This window comes from Tamandua tetradactyla, chromosome 10 (genome assembly GCF_023851605.1).
Source record: "Tamandua tetradactyla isolate mTamTet1 chromosome 10, mTamTet1.pri, whole genome shotgun sequence".
In the NCBI taxonomy this organism is placed as follows: Eukaryota; Metazoa; Chordata; class Mammalia; order Pilosa; family Myrmecophagidae; genus Tamandua; species Tamandua tetradactyla.
In genome coordinates this window covers 106,664,425-106,685,367 of record NC_135336.1, presented here as the reverse complement: position 1 = coordinate 106,685,367, position 20,943 = coordinate 106,664,425, and the positions used below count along the sequence as shown (strand labels likewise).

At 59.1% G+C, this 20,943-nt stretch overlaps 1 protein-coding gene and 2 long non-coding RNA genes across 4 annotated transcripts in view; 1 reads left to right on the top strand and 2 right to left on the bottom strand.

Moving 5' to 3' along the window:
* The window catches only part of TSPEAR (thrombospondin type laminin G domain and EAR repeats), a 259,806-nt gene that overhangs the window by 233,993 nt on the left and 4,870 nt on the right, over positions 1-20,943 (top strand). Inside the window, exons 5-10 of the mRNA XM_077119166.1 lie at positions 1,317-1,473; positions 2,956-3,087; positions 4,366-4,592; positions 5,252-5,438; positions 6,372-6,601; positions 19,443-19,630. Of these exons, the coding sequence (XP_076975281.1) occupies positions 1,317-1,473; positions 2,956-3,087; positions 4,366-4,592; positions 5,252-5,438; positions 6,372-6,601; positions 19,443-19,630 (1,121 nt within the window). The remainder of the gene's footprint in view (positions 1-1,316; positions 1,474-2,955; positions 3,088-4,365; positions 4,593-5,251; positions 5,439-6,371; positions 6,602-19,442; positions 19,631-20,943) is intronic.
* On the bottom strand, positions 2,226-12,246 carry LOC143648777 (uncharacterized). Its single transcript, XR_013158757.1, has 3 exons — positions 12,076-12,246; positions 6,467-9,290; positions 2,226-4,782 (listed from the first exon to the last, which is right to left on the bottom strand). It is a non-coding gene; the product is annotated as an uncharacterized LOC143648777 (long non-coding RNA).
* LOC143648114 (uncharacterized) lies at positions 13,806-14,975 on the bottom strand. 2 transcript variants are annotated; one of them, XR_013158374.1, is made up of 3 exons: positions 14,884-14,975; positions 14,405-14,548; positions 13,806-14,004 (listed from the first exon to the last, which is right to left on the bottom strand). It is a non-coding gene; the product is annotated as an uncharacterized LOC143648114 (long non-coding RNA). The 2 variants fall into 2 exon arrangements; XR_013158375.1 differs by having other exon boundaries at positions 13,806-13,975.

Here is a 20,943-nt window from a genome sequence, read left to right as displayed (position 1 = left end):
TGGGTGAGTATATGGATAGTGGATGGGTGGATGGATGGATGGTGGATGGAAGGATGGATGAAAGGATGGATGGTGGAAGGAAGGATGGATGGTGGAAGGAAGGATGGATGAAATGATGGTTGGTGGAAGGAAGGATGGATGAAAGGATGGATGGTGGATAGAAGGATGGATGAAAGGATGGTTGGTGGCTGGAAGGATGGATGAAAGGATGGATGGTGGATGGAAGGATGGATGAAAGGATGGTTGGTGGATAGAAGGATGGATGAAAGGATGGATGGTGGCTGGAAGGATGGATGAAATGATGGTTGGTGGAAGGAAGGATGGATGAAATGATGGTTGGTGGAAGGAAGAATGGATGAAATGATGGTTGGTGGAAGGAAGAATGGATGAAATGATGGTTGGTGGAAGGAAGAATGGATGAAATGATGGTTGGTGGAAGGAAGAATGGATGAAAGGATGGATGGTGGCTGGAAGGATGGATGAAATGATGGTTGGTGGATGGAAGGATGGATGAAAGGATGGATGGTGGCTGGAAGGATGGATGAAAGGATGGATGGTGGATGGAAGGATGGATGAAATGATGGTTGGTGGAAGGAAGAATGGATGAAAGGATGGATGGTGGCTGGAAGGATGGATGAAAGGATGGATGGTGGCTGGAAGGATGGATGAAAGGATGGATGGTGGATGGAAGGATGGATGAAAGGATGGATGGTGGCTGGAAGGATGGATGAAAGGATGGATGGTGGATGGAAGGATGGATGAAATGATGGTTGGTGGAAGGAAGAATGGATGAAAGAATGGATGGTGGATGGAAGGATGGATGAAAGGATGGATGGTGGATGGAAGGATGGATGAAAGGATGGATGGTGGCTGGAAGGATGGGTGGATGGTGGATGGATAGATGGGTGGATGGGTAGATGGATAAGTGTATGGATAACGGATGGATATGTGGATGGGTGGGTGGAGGGATGATGGACAGAGGATGGGTGGATGTATAGATTATGGATGGATGAATAATAAATGGTTGGATGGGTAGATTATGGATGAATGATAGATGGATGAGCAATGCATCCCAGTTATTCTAAGTTTGTCCACAGAAAAATCCTTTCCTGTGACTAAATTAACTTAAAAGTATGGTTCTCTGCTCTTTCTCCCAATTGCCCCACTAATAACCAACACATGTGGGCTTTTCTTCTCGCTCTAGACCCCACCCCCACTCTGCCCCTTCCTCCTGAGGTAGGACGTCGTACCGCAGTGGTCCCAGGCCCCTCTCCAGCAGCTGTGGTTGCTGAAACGGTTGTCCTTCTCTCTTACAGGGCCTGATGAGGCAGCTGGTTCTGGTGCCCGGCTCTGACGCCACCCCACAACTGTGTCCCAGCAAGAACGCTGAGCTGGCCGTGCTGTCCATCCCCCCAGTCCTGCAGGGTCTCACAGGAAAACCAGAAGATAACGAGGTGCTGAAATATCCCTATGGTTAGTAGGCTGAAAGGACCCTCCCCACATCACACTGACGTTAGACCCTCTAAGAGCCTTGACTTATGGTGGGCCGACCTTCTCCACCTCTCCCAGGAGCTCGTCTCATTGCCACAATAACAGACTTGGCCAATAGAGCTCATGAGCTCCAGGCCGAAGGCCTGCCTCCGTGGGGAAGGCAGCAGGCCATTGGAAATGTCAGAGTCGCCCACCCTCCCTTCTAAGGGCTCCAGTCTGCTCTCCAGCCCCTTCTCAGACAGTGCTGCAAGGGGACCCCTGGGCTGTCTGCAGATACTGCTAATTCTAGAAAGTCTTCCTTCCCGTGAACCTTCTCACTTCCACCCACCGCCCTGCTCTGTCTGCCAGAGCAGCATTTCTAACACCCATCTCTCTGACAGCACCCAAACCTCAGAGTGTGACCCCAGAATCAGGCCCCGGGCCCTGTGAGGTACAGTTGTATTTTCCCTGGACACCCACCAGCCCAGAGGGTTTCCCTCACTTTGTTTTCTTTCAGCCAGAGGCCCAGAGAGGCCCAGGGCCCTCAGGTACCCGAGGGCTGCTCAGGGTGGGCCAGGGCTGACAAGAACCCCCCTGCAAAGTGGTAATGTAGCACCTTGCAAATGGCCGTGCTTGATGCGAGATGAGTGTGTGACCACCGGAAACACTGGAGGGAAATGCCCCAGAGCTCAGCAACACTGATATTGAAACAAGCTAGTGCATAGGGCCGACCAGGCAGGTAGTAAGAGGAGGGCAGTTTTCAACATACTGAAGATCAAAGGAGAGAAGCTGGTCCTTTGTGGGGTGGGCAGGGAGGGTGCGAGCAGGTTGTGTTACAGCATCATAAGTCCCACCTGCAAATGCCTGGAGCACCTCACTTCTCTCCTGGGGTCTCCCTTTCCTGACTGGCCTGAAAGATTTCTGAGCAGGTTCCTACCAGGTCTGGCAAAGGCAGAGGCCAGTCAGCTGGGCTGGCCAGCTCTGCATCTGACTTGGTGTTCCCCAAGTCTCAGTTATCCATTGGTCACCCATTGTATTAGTTCAGGTTCTCTAGAGAAGCAGAATCAACAGAAATATCTGTAAATATAAAATTTATATGTGTCTCACGTAACCATGGGAACATAGAGTCCAAAATCCGCAGAGCAGGCTGTGAAGCCAACGACTCCAATGGAGGGTCTGGACGAACTCCACAGGAGAGGCTCACCAGCCGAAGCAGGAAGAGAACCTTTCTCTTCTGAATCTTCCTTAAAAGGCTTCCAGTGATAGGATGAAGCATCATTCATTGCAGAAGACACTTCCCTTGGCTGATTACAAATGGAATCAGCTGTGGACGTAGCTGATGTGCTCATGCTTTAATTCTATGAAATGTCCTCATCGCGACAGACAGGCCAGCACTTGCCCAACCAGACAAACAGGTACCACCACCTGGCCAAGTTCACACATGAACCTGACCATGACACACGTCATACTTGGTCTTCCACTCAGAAACTGACGTGAAGGTGACGCTGGGGTCCCAGCCTCCATGCACCAAGCTGGAAGATGGCCAGTTCTGGTTTGACGCCATGAGGAACAGACTGTACGTCTGTACGGGAAGCAGGTGGATCTCTGTGTTAGCAGGTGAGGTGGGCAGCACCGGTCATGGCTCCCTGGGGCTCGGGGTGCTGAGGACAGCAGCATTCCCACACCCTCAGCCAGCGGGGACCCCTGTCCCCTCACCCCCAGGGCTGGTGGACTCCTACAGCGTAGACAGTCTCAGCCGTCTCTAGATGGCCACATGGCTGGTCATCCAGGCGGGGGCCTCGAGGGTGAAAGGTGAAACTCTCAGTAATTGCACCTGACCACCCAGGAAGGTCCCAGGTGAGCCGGGCACCGTCATCCAAGGGCCAACTGTTCTTTGACAATGGCGGCTCTGAGGAGTGGGAGATGGAAACATGTTCCCTCCTTGGCACGTGCGTGGGCTGCTGGGCTTGAGCCCCTCTGCACGTCTTTCCAAACCAGGGAAGAAAGGTGTGGGCAGATGAGCGCAGAGGCTCCTCCCTGCAAGGGCATGCTCGGGCCCCTGGGGCCCCCCTGCCTCCCTTCCCCCACCCTTCCTGCCCCCCACTCAGAGCCACAGATAAAAGGCAAAGGTGCCCAGGACACACAGGGCTGTTTCCTGCAGCGTGCCTGTCTTAGTCACCTGGGCCCAGCCTTTTATAGAAGCAAAATGCTTTGTAAGGCTGTGACATATAAATTTCATTCTGCTGGTGTCTTTGGCGGGAGGCTCAGCAGATAGTAAAGCTCAGGGCAAACCTGGCAGCCCCCTTTGGCCGACTTCTCTGAGGATAAAATGTGCACTGGCAGACAGTCCTTTGGTAGGGCCTGCGCCCGCTGCTCGGGAGTCGTGCCCTCTGGCGTGCCAGTTGCTGGGACAGGTGCCACGTGCTAGCTTAAGCGAAAGGAAGGAATTGTCTCAGGGTTTGGAAGCTGGAGCCCCACGTGCAGGCATGGTCACTCTCTCCAGGGCTCGGTGGCATTCCAGACACCCCATCTCAGGACGCTAGCTCCTGTTTCTGCCCTGGTTTCTGTTGGTGGCGGCTTCTCTTGCGCCTTTCCCTGGTTCCTGGGTCGCCTCCACAGGGCATCCGGCACCGTGCATTAAGACGCACCCTCATTCAGCTGGCTGCACCTGAGTAGACCCTGGAAGAGCCCATTCACACACCTTCACTGATCCTCAAAGGTTCCTGCCTATGATGGACTCGCGCCCGAGGGAGGGTGGGGTAAAATTAAGAACACATCTGCTTTGGGCACAGATGTGACCTGCCGTCCATGGGCTCGGGGTCCTGGTGGCCAGCCCGGGAGGACTGCCCGGGCTGCCGGGGAAGGCTAACCGAGTCTTCATCTCTCCATCACAAGCCAAGGAAAGGCTGGACTATGTGGAGGAGCAGCAAAGGCTGTTTACGAACTCAGAGACGCTGGGCATAGAGGTGTTTGCCGTCGCCGAGGTGGGGCTCTTTGTGGCCGCGGCCAACCCGAGAGCTGCCTCCGCCATCTACCAGTGGACTGACGGCAGGTTCCTTCTGTACCAGAACATCCCCACGCACCAAGCCCAATCCTGGAGACATTTCACCATCGGAGAAAAGGCAAGTCTGTGTTCAGTGAACTTCTTGGTCCTTTGTAACTTGAAACAATCCAAGAAGTTGAAAGGTTTGGGCTCCTTTTCTAGGTCCTAGCGACAAAACCGAGTTCTGATCGGAAGTTCCTCCAAGTCACACGCACTCAGCGTCGCCCCTCCACCCAGAACGTGACTTCTCAGAAAGTCCGTTCAGCTTTCTGCGAAATAGAAGACAATTTCTAAGACATTATCCAGTTTTGTGGGTCTGTCTGGACCCATTATTATTACATTGAAAACCCACTTTTAGATAATTTGACTCAAACAGGTAAGTCGGCCACACTGTCGGCAAAGCAGAAATCTTTGTGGGACAGAGGAAGAAGGTCTGCACCCCGACACTCCTTTACGTCCCTGCACACCGGGGGGCAAGCCGAGTGGAGATGGCACGGATGGCGAGGGCCCGGGCCCAGGACCCCTGGCCTGGGTGACCGCTGCGGGCTGCCCGCCCCAGCCCCCCGTCACGGCGGCAGAGCGCGGGCCCTCGTGCATGGCTCTGCACACTGCTTCCTCCGCCCCAACGCGTTCGCTGCGCCCCCCGAGCCCTGCCCCACCCCCTCGGGGGCAGAGGCACTGGCACCGGACCCCGCGCTCGGGAGGGAGCGCCAAGGCGTCCTGCTCTGCCCCTATCAGGTCTTCCTGGCTGTGGCGAACTTTGGAGCCAACGAGGAGGGCCAGGAGTTTTCCGTCATCTACCGGTGGAGGCCCCGGACGCGCAGGTTCACCCCGTACCAGAGGATCGCCACCCACGGCGCCCGGGACTGGGAGGCCTTCCAGGTGGACGGGGAGCACTTCCTGGCCGTGGCCAACCACCGGAAAGGTGCGGAGCCCGGGGCCAGGGGCCACAGGGCGCATCGCTAAAAATGATGAGCCCTGGAGCCCGCTTCTTCGGGTTCACCTGCAAATACCTGGCGGGTGAGCCAAGGGCGAGAGGCACGAGCCCAGCACGGCCACTCCTCACCTGTCCAGCCAGGTGGGCAGATGCACTTGCCCGAGCAGGTGCCCCCCCCACCTGGATGCCGCCCCCCACCTGGATGCCGCCCCCCACCCTCCTGCTTGTTTGGACTGACCACCATGCCCCCCTGGGGGACTCATGTGGCTGGGTGAGAAGGGGGCGTTTGCACAGCGTGCCCAGGGCTGATGGAAGGAAGGGCAGCATGCAGGCGGGGGCAGCGGAAGACGTGGCCATCTGGTCTCACTTCCCTGGCACCTGTGGGCACCTCTGTCTGAACACAGACACCGGGTAACGCTGGCAGGTGTGATGCAAGCCTCACAGGCCGGGGCTTTACCTGAGTCTACACCAGCCAGTCAGGCCTGGGGGGCACTGGGGGAGCCCCAGGCAGACCCCGCCACAGATGACTAGGGACCAGAACCCCACCCACCCCTGCTCCCAGGGGGCTTGGCTGCTCCTGCAGAAGCAAGCCTGGGGACACTGGCCCAGTCCTGGAGCTACAAGGAGCCCCCGCGCGGGGAGGGGTCTTCCCTCAGGGGAGCAAGGGCCCACCTGCCCCCGCTCCCCAAGCCCGCCCTCACCAGCCCCTCACCCGCCCCTCACCCGCCCCCCCACCCTCCACCAGCCCCTCACCCGCACCCCCATCCGCCCCCACCTGCCCCCACTCCCCAAGCCCGCCCTCACCAGCCCCTCACCCGCCCCCCACCCGCCCCTCACCCGCCCCCCCGCCCTCCACCCGCCCCTCACCCGCACCCCCATCTGCCCCCCACCTGCCCCTCACCCCCCCGCCCCCACTTGCAGGCGACAACCACAACATCGGCAGCGTCATCTACAAGTGGGACACACGGTCACGCCTCTTCCGGGCGAACCAGACCATCCCCACGGCCGGCGCTTACGACTGGGAGTTCTTCACAGCTGGCCCCTTCGCCTTCCTGGCCGTGGCCAACGCCTTCAACGGCACGTCCACGCGGCTGCTGTCCCACCTCTACGTGCGGCTGCTCGGCTCCTTCCAGCTCTTCCAGTCCTTCCTGGTAAGGCCCGGGGGGCTCCAGGATCTCCTCTGTGACCCCCACGGCTCCGGCGACTCTCTGGTGGGGGAGCTGGGGTGCCCCAGAGCTGGACCCCTGGGTGTGCCCGGTGGCGTGGGGCTTTCCCGAGCAGCACCCGGTGCACGGAGCAGGCCTCCTGGGGGCCAGAGAGACCGAGCAGCCCCCACCTCCTAAGCAGGCCCCCCGTGGCCCTGTCGGGTGGGCACCAGGGCCCTGTCCTGGGACGGCGCTGCTGAAGCTGACCCTCGACCCCACCCTCCGCTGGGGAGTAGGAAACGGGGGCAGCAGTCACTTCCTGGTCCCCAGCCTCAACGTTACACAAGAAGCTGAAATGATTGAACACATTCTAGAACATTCTGTGAGTGCCCATCTCGTCTAGAGTAAGCCTGGAGGAAGGCAAAGAGGGATGAGCTTCCAAACAGGAGGGAGGAAGCCCAAGTTAGGACCTCAATGCTCGAGGGCGCGCCCTCCATCCTGCAGGAGCGAGACCAGATTGCAAGGCGGCGACTGCCATCAGGAAGGGCCAGGGCCCGGGAGGCACAGGTCACACTGTCTCCACCATGCCTTCATTCAGAGAGTTGAAATGGTTGCTGGTCTCGTGTACAGCCGCTGCGAGCCGTGGGGCCACGGCATGGACTAGGCGTTCCCACCCCACCTCATCACGCCAGTCCAACAAACCCGGCGCCAACCAAAATGGTACAAACCACTAGGAACACCCAGAGCCCCTGAGAGCAAGTGTCCGAGGGTCAGAAAAAAAGCTTCCCTAAGGGAGGGACATTGAGGCCAGCCCCAAGGATGGGGGCACCTGGCCAGAAGGGACGGGGAGGCTGGGTGGGGAGGAGGTCTGGGATGAGGGAGGCCTCAGGGCCAGGAACGGGGTGGCAGGGGTGCCCAGAGCATGCCCCGATGTGGTGGACGGAGGTGGACCTGGAACTGGCGGTCTGGCCTCCGGGGTGTCCCTGTGCAGTCAGGAGCTGCTGCGGTGGCCAGGCGGGCCGCTCGGGCCCTGCGTGAGGAAGGGGTGCAGGCGGGAAGCATGGGGAGATGGCAAGGACTTTAGGAAACAGGGCGGCTGGCGCTCTGTAGCCGTGCCCCCGTTTCCGCAATGGGGTGCGGGCAGAGGTGGGCTTGGGATATGGGTGACCCTCCTACGTGTTTGTTGGTGCCTCGGGAGGCACGTGGCGGCCCCGCGTGATCCTTGGGGAGCGTGGTAGAGCAGCTCTGCCGAGAGCTCGGTGCCGTCCTCCCCCATCCTGTGATCTCAGGCTCGTTGCTGCTCCCTCTCCCCACGAGGAAGCAAGGTCCGCTTGCTGGATTGAGGCCAGCCGGGATTTGGAGTCGTCTGATGGACCTTCCTGGATTTAGCGAGGTGTCCTGTGGAGTCTTCCAGATATGTAGGTCCCAGGCCTCTTACTCGTCACCACCCGGCTCTGAGCACGCTGAGCCCACCTTGGCGCGGCCTCCACCTTTGCAGGGTGGCCTGCAAATCTAGCTGCAGCCCCAAAGCAGCAATCGCAGCACTTACGCGGCCATTCACAGCAAAACATGAGTCGCCCAGCACGCGGGCTCCCCCACCTCCCTGAGGGGGCTCGGGGGACGCCTTGCCCTCTGGTTCAGTCACACCCGAACCAGCGTCCTTCCGGAAACAGTTGGCCGCGTTTCCCATGGGAACAGTCCCCAAGCACAGCACCGAGGCACCGTCCAGGGTCTACCCGTGAGACCCTGCGGGAGCTGTGGGTCTGTGGCCCAAGGAGTCCACACCTCATCTCCTGGGCTCCAGTGGCCTGCCCAGCACTGTTTAAGATTAAACTTGCTTAAGTTTGTCTTCAGGGCTCTGTGTGAGCATTGCTGTAAGATGTTCTGAGGGCAAATGATGCAGTTTCCAGGTGGGGTTACATAGGAGCAGCCCTGCAGCGTCTGCAAAGGCTGATGAGCAAACCTCTTGGGAATCAGTGTGAGCCCCTTTAGGGTGGAGGCAAAGACTAAGGTGCCTGTAAACAGAAGCACACATTACGGGCATGGGGAGATGGCCGGCAGGGGCCCAGCCTTGTGAGTTAGTTACTCCAGGTCATCCCTGGGAGCACCGGTTCAGTGTTCATTACTCCAGATATTCCCTGGAGCACCGGCTCAGCATTCATTACTCCAGGTCATCACCAGGAGCACTGGCTCAGAGTTCCTTACTGCAGGTCATCTCCAAGAGCACCAGCTCAGTGTTCATTACTCCAGGTCATCCCTGGAGCACCAGCTCATTGTTCATTACTCCAGGTCATCTCCAGGAGCACCAGCTCAGTGTTCATTACTCCAGGTCATCCCAGGAGCACTGGCTCAGAGTTCATTACTGCAGGTCATCTCCAAGAACACCAGCTCAGCGTTCATTACTCCAGGTCATCCCTGGAGCACTGGCTCAGCGTTCATTACTCCAGGTCATCCCTGGAGCACCAGCTCATTGTTCATTACTGCAGGTCATCTCCAGGAGCACCAGCTCAGCGTTCATTACTCCAGGTCATCCTAGGAGCACTGGCTCGGAGTTCATTACTGCAGGTCATCTCCAAGAGCACCAGCTCAGTGTTCATTACTCCAGGTCATCACTGGAGCACTGGTTCAGTGTTCATTACTGCAAGGCCACAGAGACTTGCAGGAGCACCACCGCTCTGAGTAACGAGAATCAACTCTGCAGAAGAACAAGGCAGACATCAGATTAGAAATGTGCTTGGTCAGAGTTCTCGCCTGCCATGCTGGAGACCCAGGTTCGATTCCTGGCTGGTTTGGAGGTGTTGTGCACCCCAGAAAAGGCTGTGTCCTTTCAGTCCATCCCTGTGGGTGCTGACGTGCTGTGGGGGGGATTAGGTGAGGCTATTTCCACTGAGGTGTGCCCAGCCCATTCAGGGTGGGGTTTAATCCTTTTACTGTAAGAGATGAAATTGAGCAACGCTCCCAGAAAAGCCCAGAAGCTCAGCGAAGCTGAGACCCAGGACACGTCCACAGAGGCTGAGAGGAGGCCTCTGGAGTCAGAAGTCGAAATCGTGAAACCCGGGAGGGAAGGGTCCGCTGAACCTGCCGGGTGCCCCCACGTGACGGGGAGCCCCCGGGTGCCGCAGCTTTCTTGAGGGTCCAGGTGTCGTCTGTGGGTGCCTGAGTGTGGACGCCTCACCACCTCAGAACTGTGGACTTTAAGCTCACCCCCCCACCCCGTGTTAAGGCCGTCCATTTCTGGGATGCTGCCTCGCTGCACTGGGGGAGCTGGGCCCCCGGATTAGGTCTCGAGCCCGTGAGCTGGAGACGCAAACGCTTCCTAAGTGGAGCGAGCTAAGCCAGGGTCCCGAGGTCTCGGCAAGTGAGGACAGAAGGGACAAACGGGAATGCGGACGCCGAGTGGCAGCAGAGGGGCCGTGGGCCGGCAGGGACGGTGGAACCACGTTGTCAGGCTGCGCGGTGCCTGGATGGCTGATCGGCACAGGCTGCGCCCGAGACGCCCCTGGCCCCCACGTCGGGGGGCAGCAAACTGGAGCTTATTGAGGGACGGGCCGGAACCAGGAAGGGACTTGAACGTGTTCCACAAGGGATAATTCGAAGAGTTGGCGAGCTTATTCAGGAAGGAAGACGCAGGGCGATGAAGTCCATGCAGCAAGGACCAGTTGGGGAGGACAGCCGAGGCTGCCACCCTGGGACGGAAATGGCCGCAGGGGCTTTCCCACCGACTGAGCGAGGTGTTTCATTTTGGTTTTTTAACTGGGGCTCTCAAAAAATGAGGAAATCACAAACCGCACTGATAAGAAAAGGGATTTCTGCAGTGAGCGTCAGGGAGCGCATTTTGGAGACTCTGATCCTCGATCTGTGGGTTTCGCCCACCAGGAGGGGCTGGCATGGTTTGAGCCTCCACTGGGGCCAAAGGAAGGGGCACCTGGGCTTGTCCAGATGTGGGCAGGAGGAGGTGGGGACAGACGCTGTCAGCTGGACGTCAGAAATGGAGCCAGACTCCTTATTACAGCTGAACAAGAAGAAGAGGGAAGAGAGAGAAAGAACTAACAGAGAAGCTCCGATCGCCCGAGTCCTAGAAAGAAAGAGGAGAGCAGCCGAGTCATCAATGAAACCCTGGCAGCCACCACCGCCCCGCCCCTCCCCAGCCCGGGGCCTCTGCAGCTCAAAAGGGCCTCGAGACGGAGCAGATGCGTCCACCCGACACGTGCGGTGAAGAGACCAGAGAAGTCCCGGAACCTCCCCAGAGGGATGCAGGAAGGTCGCCTCAAGGGCCAGGGGTCTCAGGGAGCTTGGACCCAGCAGCGCCAGGATGCTGGGAGGCTGGAGGCCACGCAGGGCCTTGGAGGAAAACGGTCTTCAATGGAAACTTCTGGGCCCAGGGAATGGGGCAGGAGACACGCTGCTGCCCCCCCTCCCAGGAAGACCCGTCTCGCTACCTGAACAGAAGGAGACCTGGTGTCAGTCTAGACAGCACTCAGCCCAGGTGGCAGGGGGGAGGGCCGCGAACTGTGCCGGGGGAGGGTTACGGGAAAAGGGCACCTTGTTCCACAGGTTGCGTGTTCCATCAGCTGGAAACTTGGAGCTTTGACAGAAGCGTCACCCACAAGTAAAAGGGGATGTAGGGAGGGGCAGGGGGTGACTCAGGAGACACCTGCCAGCACAGCCGCTGGGAACGGGGAGGCGGGGTGCCTCAGGGAGCCCTAGGCTGGGGTCCCTGGATTGGGAAGGCGGCACAACAGCCTTTCGCTGAAAAGGAAAGAAGGATGGGTGGGCAGGAGGGGGAATTTGGGAAGGGGCCATCAGAAACGTGTTAGTTAAACAATGGAACCCGGAATGCAGGGTCCAAGTATGACGCAGAGGGATGCGCGGAGAGTCTGGGTGAGGCGGGTGGTCCCCCGAGCGGTATGGGGACCCTGCCAGCCGGGCGCGGGGACAGGGCGTGCGTTCTGGAGGCGGCGCCAGCGGCCGCCTTGGCTTCTAGAATCCACATGGACAAAGCCGGGGAGTGTCTGGACACTGGCGCTGGACAGGGGCTGAAGGCGACCTCAGGAAACGGGGGGCTGCCCCAGGCGCACCCCAAAGGACTCGTGCCTGCACAGTTACTCCCACGTAAGCGAGGTGAGACAGGACAGCCCTGGGCCGGGGGCCACCTTCTCCCTTCCGGCAGCCTCGGTCACGAATCCCAGGATTTCTGCTCATGGTAATATTTTTGTTTTCCTTTTTTGAAAAGACTGCCGCTCTCAGAGATTGGAGGTGGCGGGGGGCTGTGGCCGCACGTGGTAGGCTGGCTGATGAGTCCGTTTCAGCCCCTTTGCCGAGATGACGGCAGCACAGCACCCTCCAGGCTCCCCCCTGCCCCCAGCTGCACAGGCCCCACCCACAGGCATGCTCAGCCTACATAGGTTCCCCCCACCCCGCTTGGTGCCCAGGACTTGCCCGGGCAGTGTCCCTCACAGCCCCACAGCCACCTTACCCACCTGACGGTGGCCGTCCCTTCACCACAGCCCGGCCACGAGCCCAGTGCAAGGTGCTGTCCCTGGCCTGCTGGGGCTGAGACTCCTCCTGGCGGGAAAGGGGACACGTGGTGGCCGCAGGACGCAGGCAGGACCTGGGCGCACGGAAAGGCTCAAGGGGTGGGCGCAGCGCAGGACAGTGCCGTCCCAGGGGCCGGAGGGTCAGGCTGGGCACAGGCCGCTCGGGCCCTCAGGGGCAGGGGACCTCAGCCGAGAACGCACTGGCGCCAAGCGGTTTCCTTTGCTCCACCCCCACCCCCACCCCACGAGGCGCCGTCCTCTCCAGCCGCATTTCTTCACACTTCAATAACTCCTCAAAACCCACGAAATTCCACTTTAATGTTTTGCCAACATTTTTTGTATTGTGCTCAAATCCTTTTTGGTCCTCGGGATTTCTTAATTTGTTTACTCTTTGCTGGGGAGTGTTGCAATGTCTTTCATAAAAGCGAGCTTTGAAGCAGGCAACGCCAGGGCGCTTTGGAAGCGCGTGCGGCGGAGGCGGGGGGCTTCGAGCCGCTGCACCCACAGAATCGGCCGCAGGAGCCCCCGCAGGGGGTCAGCTGGGGGAGGGGGCCTGAGGAGCTGAGCGGGGACTTCCCGGGGGAGGGCAGGCACCAGATCCCCGGGCCCGAGGCAGCGTGCGCTCCGGAGGTTGGCTGCCAGCCTGGGACCGGGTGGGGGCCTTTGGGAGGACAGGGTGCGTCCCTTGGCACGCGCTCTCAGCTTCCGCTGGGGATCCTGGAGGAATTCGCAGGTGGCAGAGGTCAGGGTGAGAAGGAGTTGGCCTCACCTGAACCGCGAAGGCCTGAGTGGGGGTCCCCAGGCAGCTCAGCCCCAGGGATCCAGCCTCCAGCTGTGAGGTTTCTGCTCCCTCTGCTGACAGTTGCTGGGCCTTGTGGTCGGGGAGATACAAAGTAGCCTCAGCCCAGGAGTGTGCGGGAGGGGGCAGAGGGGGCCACCAGGACAGCTAGCAGAGATGCAGGCGACAGAGATGCAGGGGGTGGCCAGGGACACCCGGAGGGGTGGCCAAAGTTGCTGCCCTCGAGGGCTCAGCCGGGGGAGCTGTGGGCTTGTCTGAAACAGTCTCAGCTGAGGATGCAAATGCGCAGGAAAAATAAAACCACAAAAGCAGAAAAGCTGGAAAAGGCCCCTGAACTGAGCAGACACCACCTCCTTCTCCCGCCCCAAATCTCTGGAAATGAGAGGAAAGCACACAAACACAGACACATCCCTGCACGCATGTGCACTTGCACACATATGCACTGTGAGCACCTGTGTGCCTGCAAACACATGTGCACACATGCATGGGTTCATGAGTGCATGTGCTTGTGAGCACATGTATGTGTACATGGATGCATGTATGTGCACATATGGACTGGTGTATGCACGTGCCTGCACACACACACTGAAGCTCCCAGGAGCCCGCTGCATGCCTGCATCTATTTTAAGCGCTTTTGTCATGTCCACCTCTCCCCTCCCCACCCATGGGCTTGCTGCCCGCAATGTCCACCGCAGAATGCAGCAGGGCCATGAGCGTCCCTGGGTTCCGCAGCTGCCAAGTGGCGCCCCCCCCCATTTGCATTGGCACCCATGTGCGTGTCAGCCAAGCACAGTGGGCACCGACGCCAGGCACTCTGCAGCACCTGCCACAGGAAGCTGAGAGAGAGGACGGGGGACCCCCAAACCAACCCTGCGAGGCTGGAGAATCAGAATCCAAAACGCATCCCTGCACCCCGGGGCAGGCCTGAAGGAGGCTCACAGGTAGCCGTTGCCCTGCAGCAGCGCCCACAGGCCGCCGTCGCCATCCCTGGTCTCGGCCTGGACGTTCGCACTGAGCTGGGGGAGGCTCCAAAAGGCCTCACGTCTGTGGAGGCAACGTGGCTTCTGAGTTTGCTGCAAACAAGATAATCTCCCAGCCTTCAGGCTCTGGAATCATGGCCTTCTTGCCCTTTGCCAACACCCTCTAAGGGTCCCCAGTTGTTACCACTGAGCCCCCCGCATTCACACGCATGCAGACACGTACCCACACACACTCACACATGCACACACAGATGCTTCTACACGCCTAGGCGCACACGGACACACATATTTGCATTCACACACGTGTGCACACGCATCCACACACATTCGAGTGTGCACATACACGCATGCACTCCATTATGGGAACAGGCGCAGGGAGGGAGGTGCCAGGAGCAGAGAGGGGTGGGGCAGTTTCAGGAAGAGTCTCTGCAGCCAGCAGGTGCCTGCTGCCAGCCCTGGCCAGGCCACCTGCTCTCTGAGTCTGTTTCTTTACCTGCACCTCGGGTGTGGCTGTGAGGGCACCTCTCAAAGGTCAGCAGGCCCAGAAGAAGACTTGTGGTGGCTGTGACATGGGAAGGCAGCCTCTCCTGGTGACTTCTACTCCTCTGTGCGGTAGGAGCTGGTAGGGAGCAGGCAGCTGGGGGAGGTGGCAAAGATTGGGGAATCTGCTGGGGGGAGGAAGAGGCACCGAGGGGTACCCTGAGCCCCAAGCCAGCCAAGGTGGCATGTCCTCTGAACCCTCCCTCTGTAGGCTCCGGCTGCCTGCAGCTCCCAGGACCCCTGCCCAGCCTTTGCCCCCAGTGGGGTGGCAGTACTCCCCTCCCCAGGGCCGTGTGGGGGTGCTGCCTTCCCCAGGGGCTGGGCAGGGTACCCTGGCAGTGGCATTGCCCTCCCACCCCACCCCAGGCTGGAAGCCTCTCTCAGACTGCAGAGGTGTCCCCAGCCAGGCAGCCTCTGTTTGGTGGGACCCACCTGCCTGGAGTGAGGCTCCTGGGGCCGCCAGGTGCTCTGGCTGCGATCCCGAAGCCACCTTCCCATGAGGTGCTCCCAACCTGCCGGGCGCTGGGCCAGGGGCTGGCACGACAGGGCTGTGGGGAATTCCACTTGGAGGGGCAGGGCTGCCAGCCCAGCAGGTGCCGGCCGGCTCGGCGCCAGTGCCGGCGAGGTTTGGCAGGGCTGTTTTGATGTGGGAATTTAATCATCTCTCCCGATGAGTCCCTAATGAGCTTTGATTCCAGAAGTGGCCTGAAGCCAGGCCCAGACCTGAACCACCCCTGCCCTCGTGCAGCCCTGGGAACCAGGGTCACCCCCTGCCCCCTACCCCTCAGCCCTCCACCCCTGTGCCCCTGCCCCTCTGCCCTCTTGGGGTGGGACTCACTGTACCACAGCACTCTCTAAGATGACACTTCACACCTCCCTCTCATCTTTCTCCCGCACCTTCCTGGATCCTGTGGACCACAGAGCCATCCAGCCAACATGCCATCGCATCATTCCTCGTCTCAAACGCCTTCTCGAGCTCCCCAGTGCCCTGGCATAGGTCCCAGCCCCTCTCCCCACCTGGGCCCAGCCTCCCGTCCTCCTGCCGTGTCCCCTCCTGCTCCCTGCTCCTGCCAAGGCCCTGTCCCCGGCCCCCCTGCCCCCCTGCCCCCCTGGGCATTTGTCTTGCTCTTGCTTCTGCCGGCGTGCCCCTCCCTGCCTGGCTGCCCGTGGCCACTCCCCTGATCTTCCTCTGGGCACTTTGGGGTCCTCCACCATGGGCTCCCAAAGCCCCGTGAAGCCCCTCCATGAACCCCCACCTGTCCGTCCTCCTCTCTGGGGCTTGCGAGGCCAGAAAGGTGCATCTCTCACCCGGGGCCCAGTGCTCAGTGCACGGTTCACACCACTGCACAGTGGCCAGTGGGCGGGGTGTCCAGGTGCCCTCCACTAACCCTAAGAGGCACAGAGCGGGGCCTCCCACCCCTTGTCCCTGACGCGGGTCTGACGGGCTTCTGGCCCTGAGGATCACTCTGGGTTCTGCCCTGCCCAGGTAGAGACGGTGCCAAGACAGATGAGATGCTGGAGCATCAGGGAACTCATAGCTGGGAGGAAGTCCTGCAGGTCTGGAGTCTTGTGCTGCATGGGTGTGCAAGTGCTCCCTGTGTGCATGCAAGTGTGCACCTGTTTGCATGTGTGCACAAGTGTGTGCAGATACGCATACAGGTGTGTGTGCAGGTGCATGTACAGGTGTGAATTCTGGTGTGTGCATGCATGTTGCCCTGTGTGCATGCAGGTGTGCACATGTGTGCAGGTGAGTGCGGGTGCACAGGTGTGTGCATGCATGCATGCAGGTGTGTGTGCATGTGTGAATTCAGGTGTTTATGAATGCATGCAGGAATATGTGCATGCAAATGCGTGTGCATATGTGCATTAAGGTGAGTACACGTGTGTGCGTGCAGGTGTATGTGTGTACATGTGTACTGTGAATGTGTGTGAGTGAGATTTCCCTCTGACTTGGGTCCCTCAGTGCGAAGTCAGGAGGTCCCGGGATTTAACAGTGCGATGACCCCTGTGTCTTTTCTCCTGAGTCATGCTGCTGGTATGTGTGTAACGTCGCACATCTGTGCGGGTGTTTAATGCCTTCCAGGGGCCCTGGCCTCCCCCTGGCTGTCCCCGTGGGGGCAGAGTCCAGCCAGCCTGTGAGGGTCACCCTGGATCGGCCATCGCATCTCTTCCCGCTGCACCCCACACCCGGTGGGCGCTGGAGGGAAATCTGGCCACATTGAGGTGCGGAGGGCGGTGGCCGGGCGAGGCGGCCTGTCCAGCACCTCCAGGAAGAGGAGCCGGCGCTGGCGTGGTCTGCCTCCCCGTGGGACACCAGGCAGCCCCCCTGAGCACCCTCCTCTCAGGGCGCCCGGGGGAGGACAGCGAGCTGCCCTGGGAAGTCTCCACCCCCCGGCCAGGGATCAGGGGCCCTTGCCGTCCCAGTCCCGCGGACATCACTGGTCACACGCGGCTCATCCTCCCTCCCGGCGGCAGGTCGCGTGTTTCCCAGGCGCGTGTGCCGGGCAGCCGGGGCTCTAGGCGGCTGCAGGGGCAGCTCAGCTGTCGGCCAGGCTGAAGCCGGCTCGAGGCGGGCAAGGGCGCCCCCTGCTGCTGCAGGCGGGAGTGCACTGCGCCGTGTCCAAAGCTTTGGTTGCGCGGCCGTTTCCCAAGATGCCCGCTCCGGGCTGCCAGCGCGCCAGGCACTTGGACAGACCCAGGGCTCGGCAGACGGGCTGGGCGGCACCATCCGGAATGGGTGTGTGAGGAGAGATGCTCAGAGGGTCCGCTAGCCCCAGGGCAGCGGGAGCCGTTCTTCTTTGTGGATGGGGTCAATGGACGGGCCATCAGGGACGAGCCACTTCTAGGAGCCGCCGCCCCCAACGCTCCACCTGTCCCTCCAGCAAGGGTCCGGAAATCCCTTGGGGTGTGGGGTGCGGCCGGGAAGAGAAGCATGGCCGATCCAGGCTGTGGCCTCCTAGGGTGACTGGCTTTGCCTGGGGTCAGGACGAACGAATAACAGCCCCACCTGGGACACAGTGCAGCTCCCAGGGCCGAGAACTGGCGGGGTGCCACCCCTTCACTGCCACGGGGTCTCCTTGTGTGTTCGTGGGACATCGTAGGACCCGGCTCTGAGTGCTACCCCAAGATGGCAGCTGAGAAAGCACAGTCTAAACAGCCGCTGTGCCCCAGCCACGAGGGGCGTCCCGGGACCACAGGCCAGACTGGGGCGCGGCTGTGGAGTGTCCTCTCAGCTCCCTGCAGGTGGCAGGGCAAAGGAGCACCACCCAACAATGCTGGCCTGGAGCCCTGGAAAAGTGGCTTTCTCTTGCTAGAGAGTGGCTGGGGCCACGGCTCTCTGGATCTGGTTCTCTCATTCCACACTGACCAGCGGCTGGACAAAAGGCAAGTCACCTTCAGAATCCGGGAGCCCGAAGCACGGTCATCCTTCCGCCTGTCTGTCCTTCCATCCGTGTGTCATTCCCCTGAGCAAGGACCTACTTAGGCCGTGAGATGGCGGCCCCTGTGCGGGGTCCCCCAGCCGGGCCCTGCCCTGCAGGGAGAGGGAGAAGCGGCACCTCCCTCTCTCTTCTCTGGATACACTGAGCACCCGAATCAGGTCACAACACAGACACTCTGGGATTTAAGACAAGGGAAAATATCCCTGTCCTCGAAGGCCCATGGTCCACTGGGCAAGGAGCCCCGCTTGGTTTTTTCTAGAGCTCTTTGGTTTGTGTATACCAGGAAGTGTGCTGGTTTAAGTGCACACTGGTTAGTTCTGGTAACGTTGCCACAACCAACACAGAGACACCTCCTCACTCCTGAAGGCTCTTCCTTTGCCGTCGAGGGTGCCCTGTCCCTTCCCCCACCACAGGTGCCCACGACTCTGCTTCCGGCCACACAGTCAGTTTTCCTCCCATAACCCTGCAGATAAATGGAGTTCCAGGTGAGTGCTGGAAACGGTTGGCTAGCTATGTGGTTTGCTGCTTCTTACTGCTGGCGGTGCCCCTGCCTGAACGTATTGCAATTTCTTTGTTCCTTGGCCTGCTGTTCCAGCCTTCAACTGCGACGAGTAAGGCTGCTAAGAACATTTCTGTAAGACTTTCTGCAGACATGGGTTTTCATTTCTCTTGGGTAAAGACCTAGGAGTAGATCTCTGACTATGAGCTGAGAATGCTCAACGTTTGAAGAAATGACCCAGTGGGCCTCCTCCCTGCCGCCCCGTCGTGTCCCAGGAGAACGGCCCTCCTACTTTCTGCCGCAGCACCCCCCCTGGGGCTCAGACCCATCCAGGGTTTGCACCTCAGCCTGGCCCTGCCTTTTCCACCCTTTCCTCCCCATGTACCCCCACACCAGGGGCCCCCCAGGGGCCTGGAAATGACTTTCTTCCTCATGGGCCCCTCCCCTGTATGAAAATCAGCTCACCCAGCTGGGGGTCTGCTGTGCAAGGTGCCAAGCTCATCAGACATATAAAAGTCCAGCCTTATCCCCCACACACCGTGCCCTTAGGGTGAAAGTTATTTTAGGAGGGACAATGTGCACGGGACCCCAGAAATGGGGCACTATCCCTAGAGTGAAAGGGAACCCACAACCAAATCCGTAAGGCCAGGCACAACCTGCAGGAAGATAGAGTTCAGGGCCAAGACCGGGGGAATCAGGAGGGCCCCCTGGAAGAAGTGTTACATCAGCCGGCCTTTACAGGATGGGCAGCATTTGGGTATGTGGATGCTGCAGGCACACACTGCTAATTAGCAGGCCATGTGTGTCACCTCTTGGGATAGAGGTGCAGTCTGGCACTTTAGTAAAGGCAAATGGGGGCTGGTGAGGCCAGGGGGTGCGAGAAAAGCCAGAGCTGAGAAGGCGGCGTGTCCGTGCCCACCCAGGGCTCCTGGAGTGCAGCGGGCACCCGAGCCACATCTGTGGGTCACATTTCCTCAGGACAGCGGCATGTGTGGGCTCTTTAGGATATCTTTATTCACTCGCCATCTTTGCATTCCCTCTTTTCATCCCAGACGTTTGGAGCTGCAGACTGGGAAGTTTTCCACATCGGAGAAAGGCTGTTTCTCGCCGTGGCAAACAGTCACAGCTACGATGCTGAAATGCAAGTTCAAAATGATTCCTACATCATCAACTCCGTCATCTACGAGCTGAATGTCACCGCGCAGATGTTCGTCAAGTTTCAGGACATCCCGACCTGCAGGTGCGCGTCCAGGCGAGGGGCCGATGAGAAGGGCAGGCTGGCCCAGGGGGTTCCGTGCAGGGGCTGGCTTATGGCGGCAGCGCTGCCCTCCCTGCCTCTAAGGTCTGATTTCCACAGCGGTGCTGCACCGGGTCTGCATGTTCACCTGGGGGCGGGAATGTGCTGGCCGCAGGGACGTGGGACTGGCTCCTCGCCGGGCAGTGGCTTGTTCCGGCCGCCAGGGGCCGTGTGAGCACCAGCTGCAGGTCAGATCTCGGCCATGGGAATGCCCGGCCCCCTCGTGCCACCCGGACCAGGACACAGATGCCTTCAGTCCCCGACGTCTGCCTCCCCCTGACAATTTGAGGACATATGTGCAGGCAGCTGTGAGGTCAGGGAGGACGTGGGGCAGGGGAGTGGGTAGGGGTAAGAAATAAAAAAACAAATTTTCAAAGCACTCTTCAATGAGTAGCTGCAGGACAGATCCCAGAGTCTCATGGGCCACCATAGCATCATCTCAGACTTTTCCTTCTAGCTGCTCCAGAAGATAGGAGGCTAGAGGGAATAAATATTTTTTTTAATCATCACAATCGACTTTTTTTTCGTGAAAAAATAACATACATACAAAAAAGCAATAAATTTCAAAGCACAGCACCACAATTAGTTGTAGAATATATTTCAGACTTTGACATGGGTTACAATTCCACAATTTTAGCTTTTTACTTCTAGCTGCTGTAAGATACTGGAGTCTAAAAAAGATCAATTTAATGATTCAGCACTCATATTTGTTTGTCAGATTCTATCTTCTGTATATAACTCCACCATCACCTTTGATCTCTCTGTCCTACTCTTCAGATGTATTTGGGCTATGGCCATTCTAACTTTTCATGTTGGAAGGGGCTGTCAGTAATATGGGGCAGGGGAATGGATGGAACTAACTAGCTGATGTTCTGGAGAGGCTGGGCCCTCTAGGTTTCAGGACTTATCTGGTCCAGGGACCCATCTGGAGGTTGTAGGTTTCTGGAAAGTTACCCTAGTGCATTGAACCTTTGTAAATTTTTTTTTTTTTTTTTTTGCATGGGCAGGCAACGAGAATCAAACTTGGGTCTCCATCATGGCAGGCGAGAATTCTGCCACTGAACCACCATTGCACCACCCTTGTAGAGTCTTATATATTGCCCTAGGTGTTCTTTAGGATTGGCTGGAATGGTCCTGGTTGGGGGTTGGCAGGTTATGATAGGTAGCAAGGTCTACCTGAAACTTGTGTAAGAGCAACCTCCAGAGTAGCCTCTCGACTCTATTTGAACTCTCTCTGCCACTGGTAGTTTATTAGT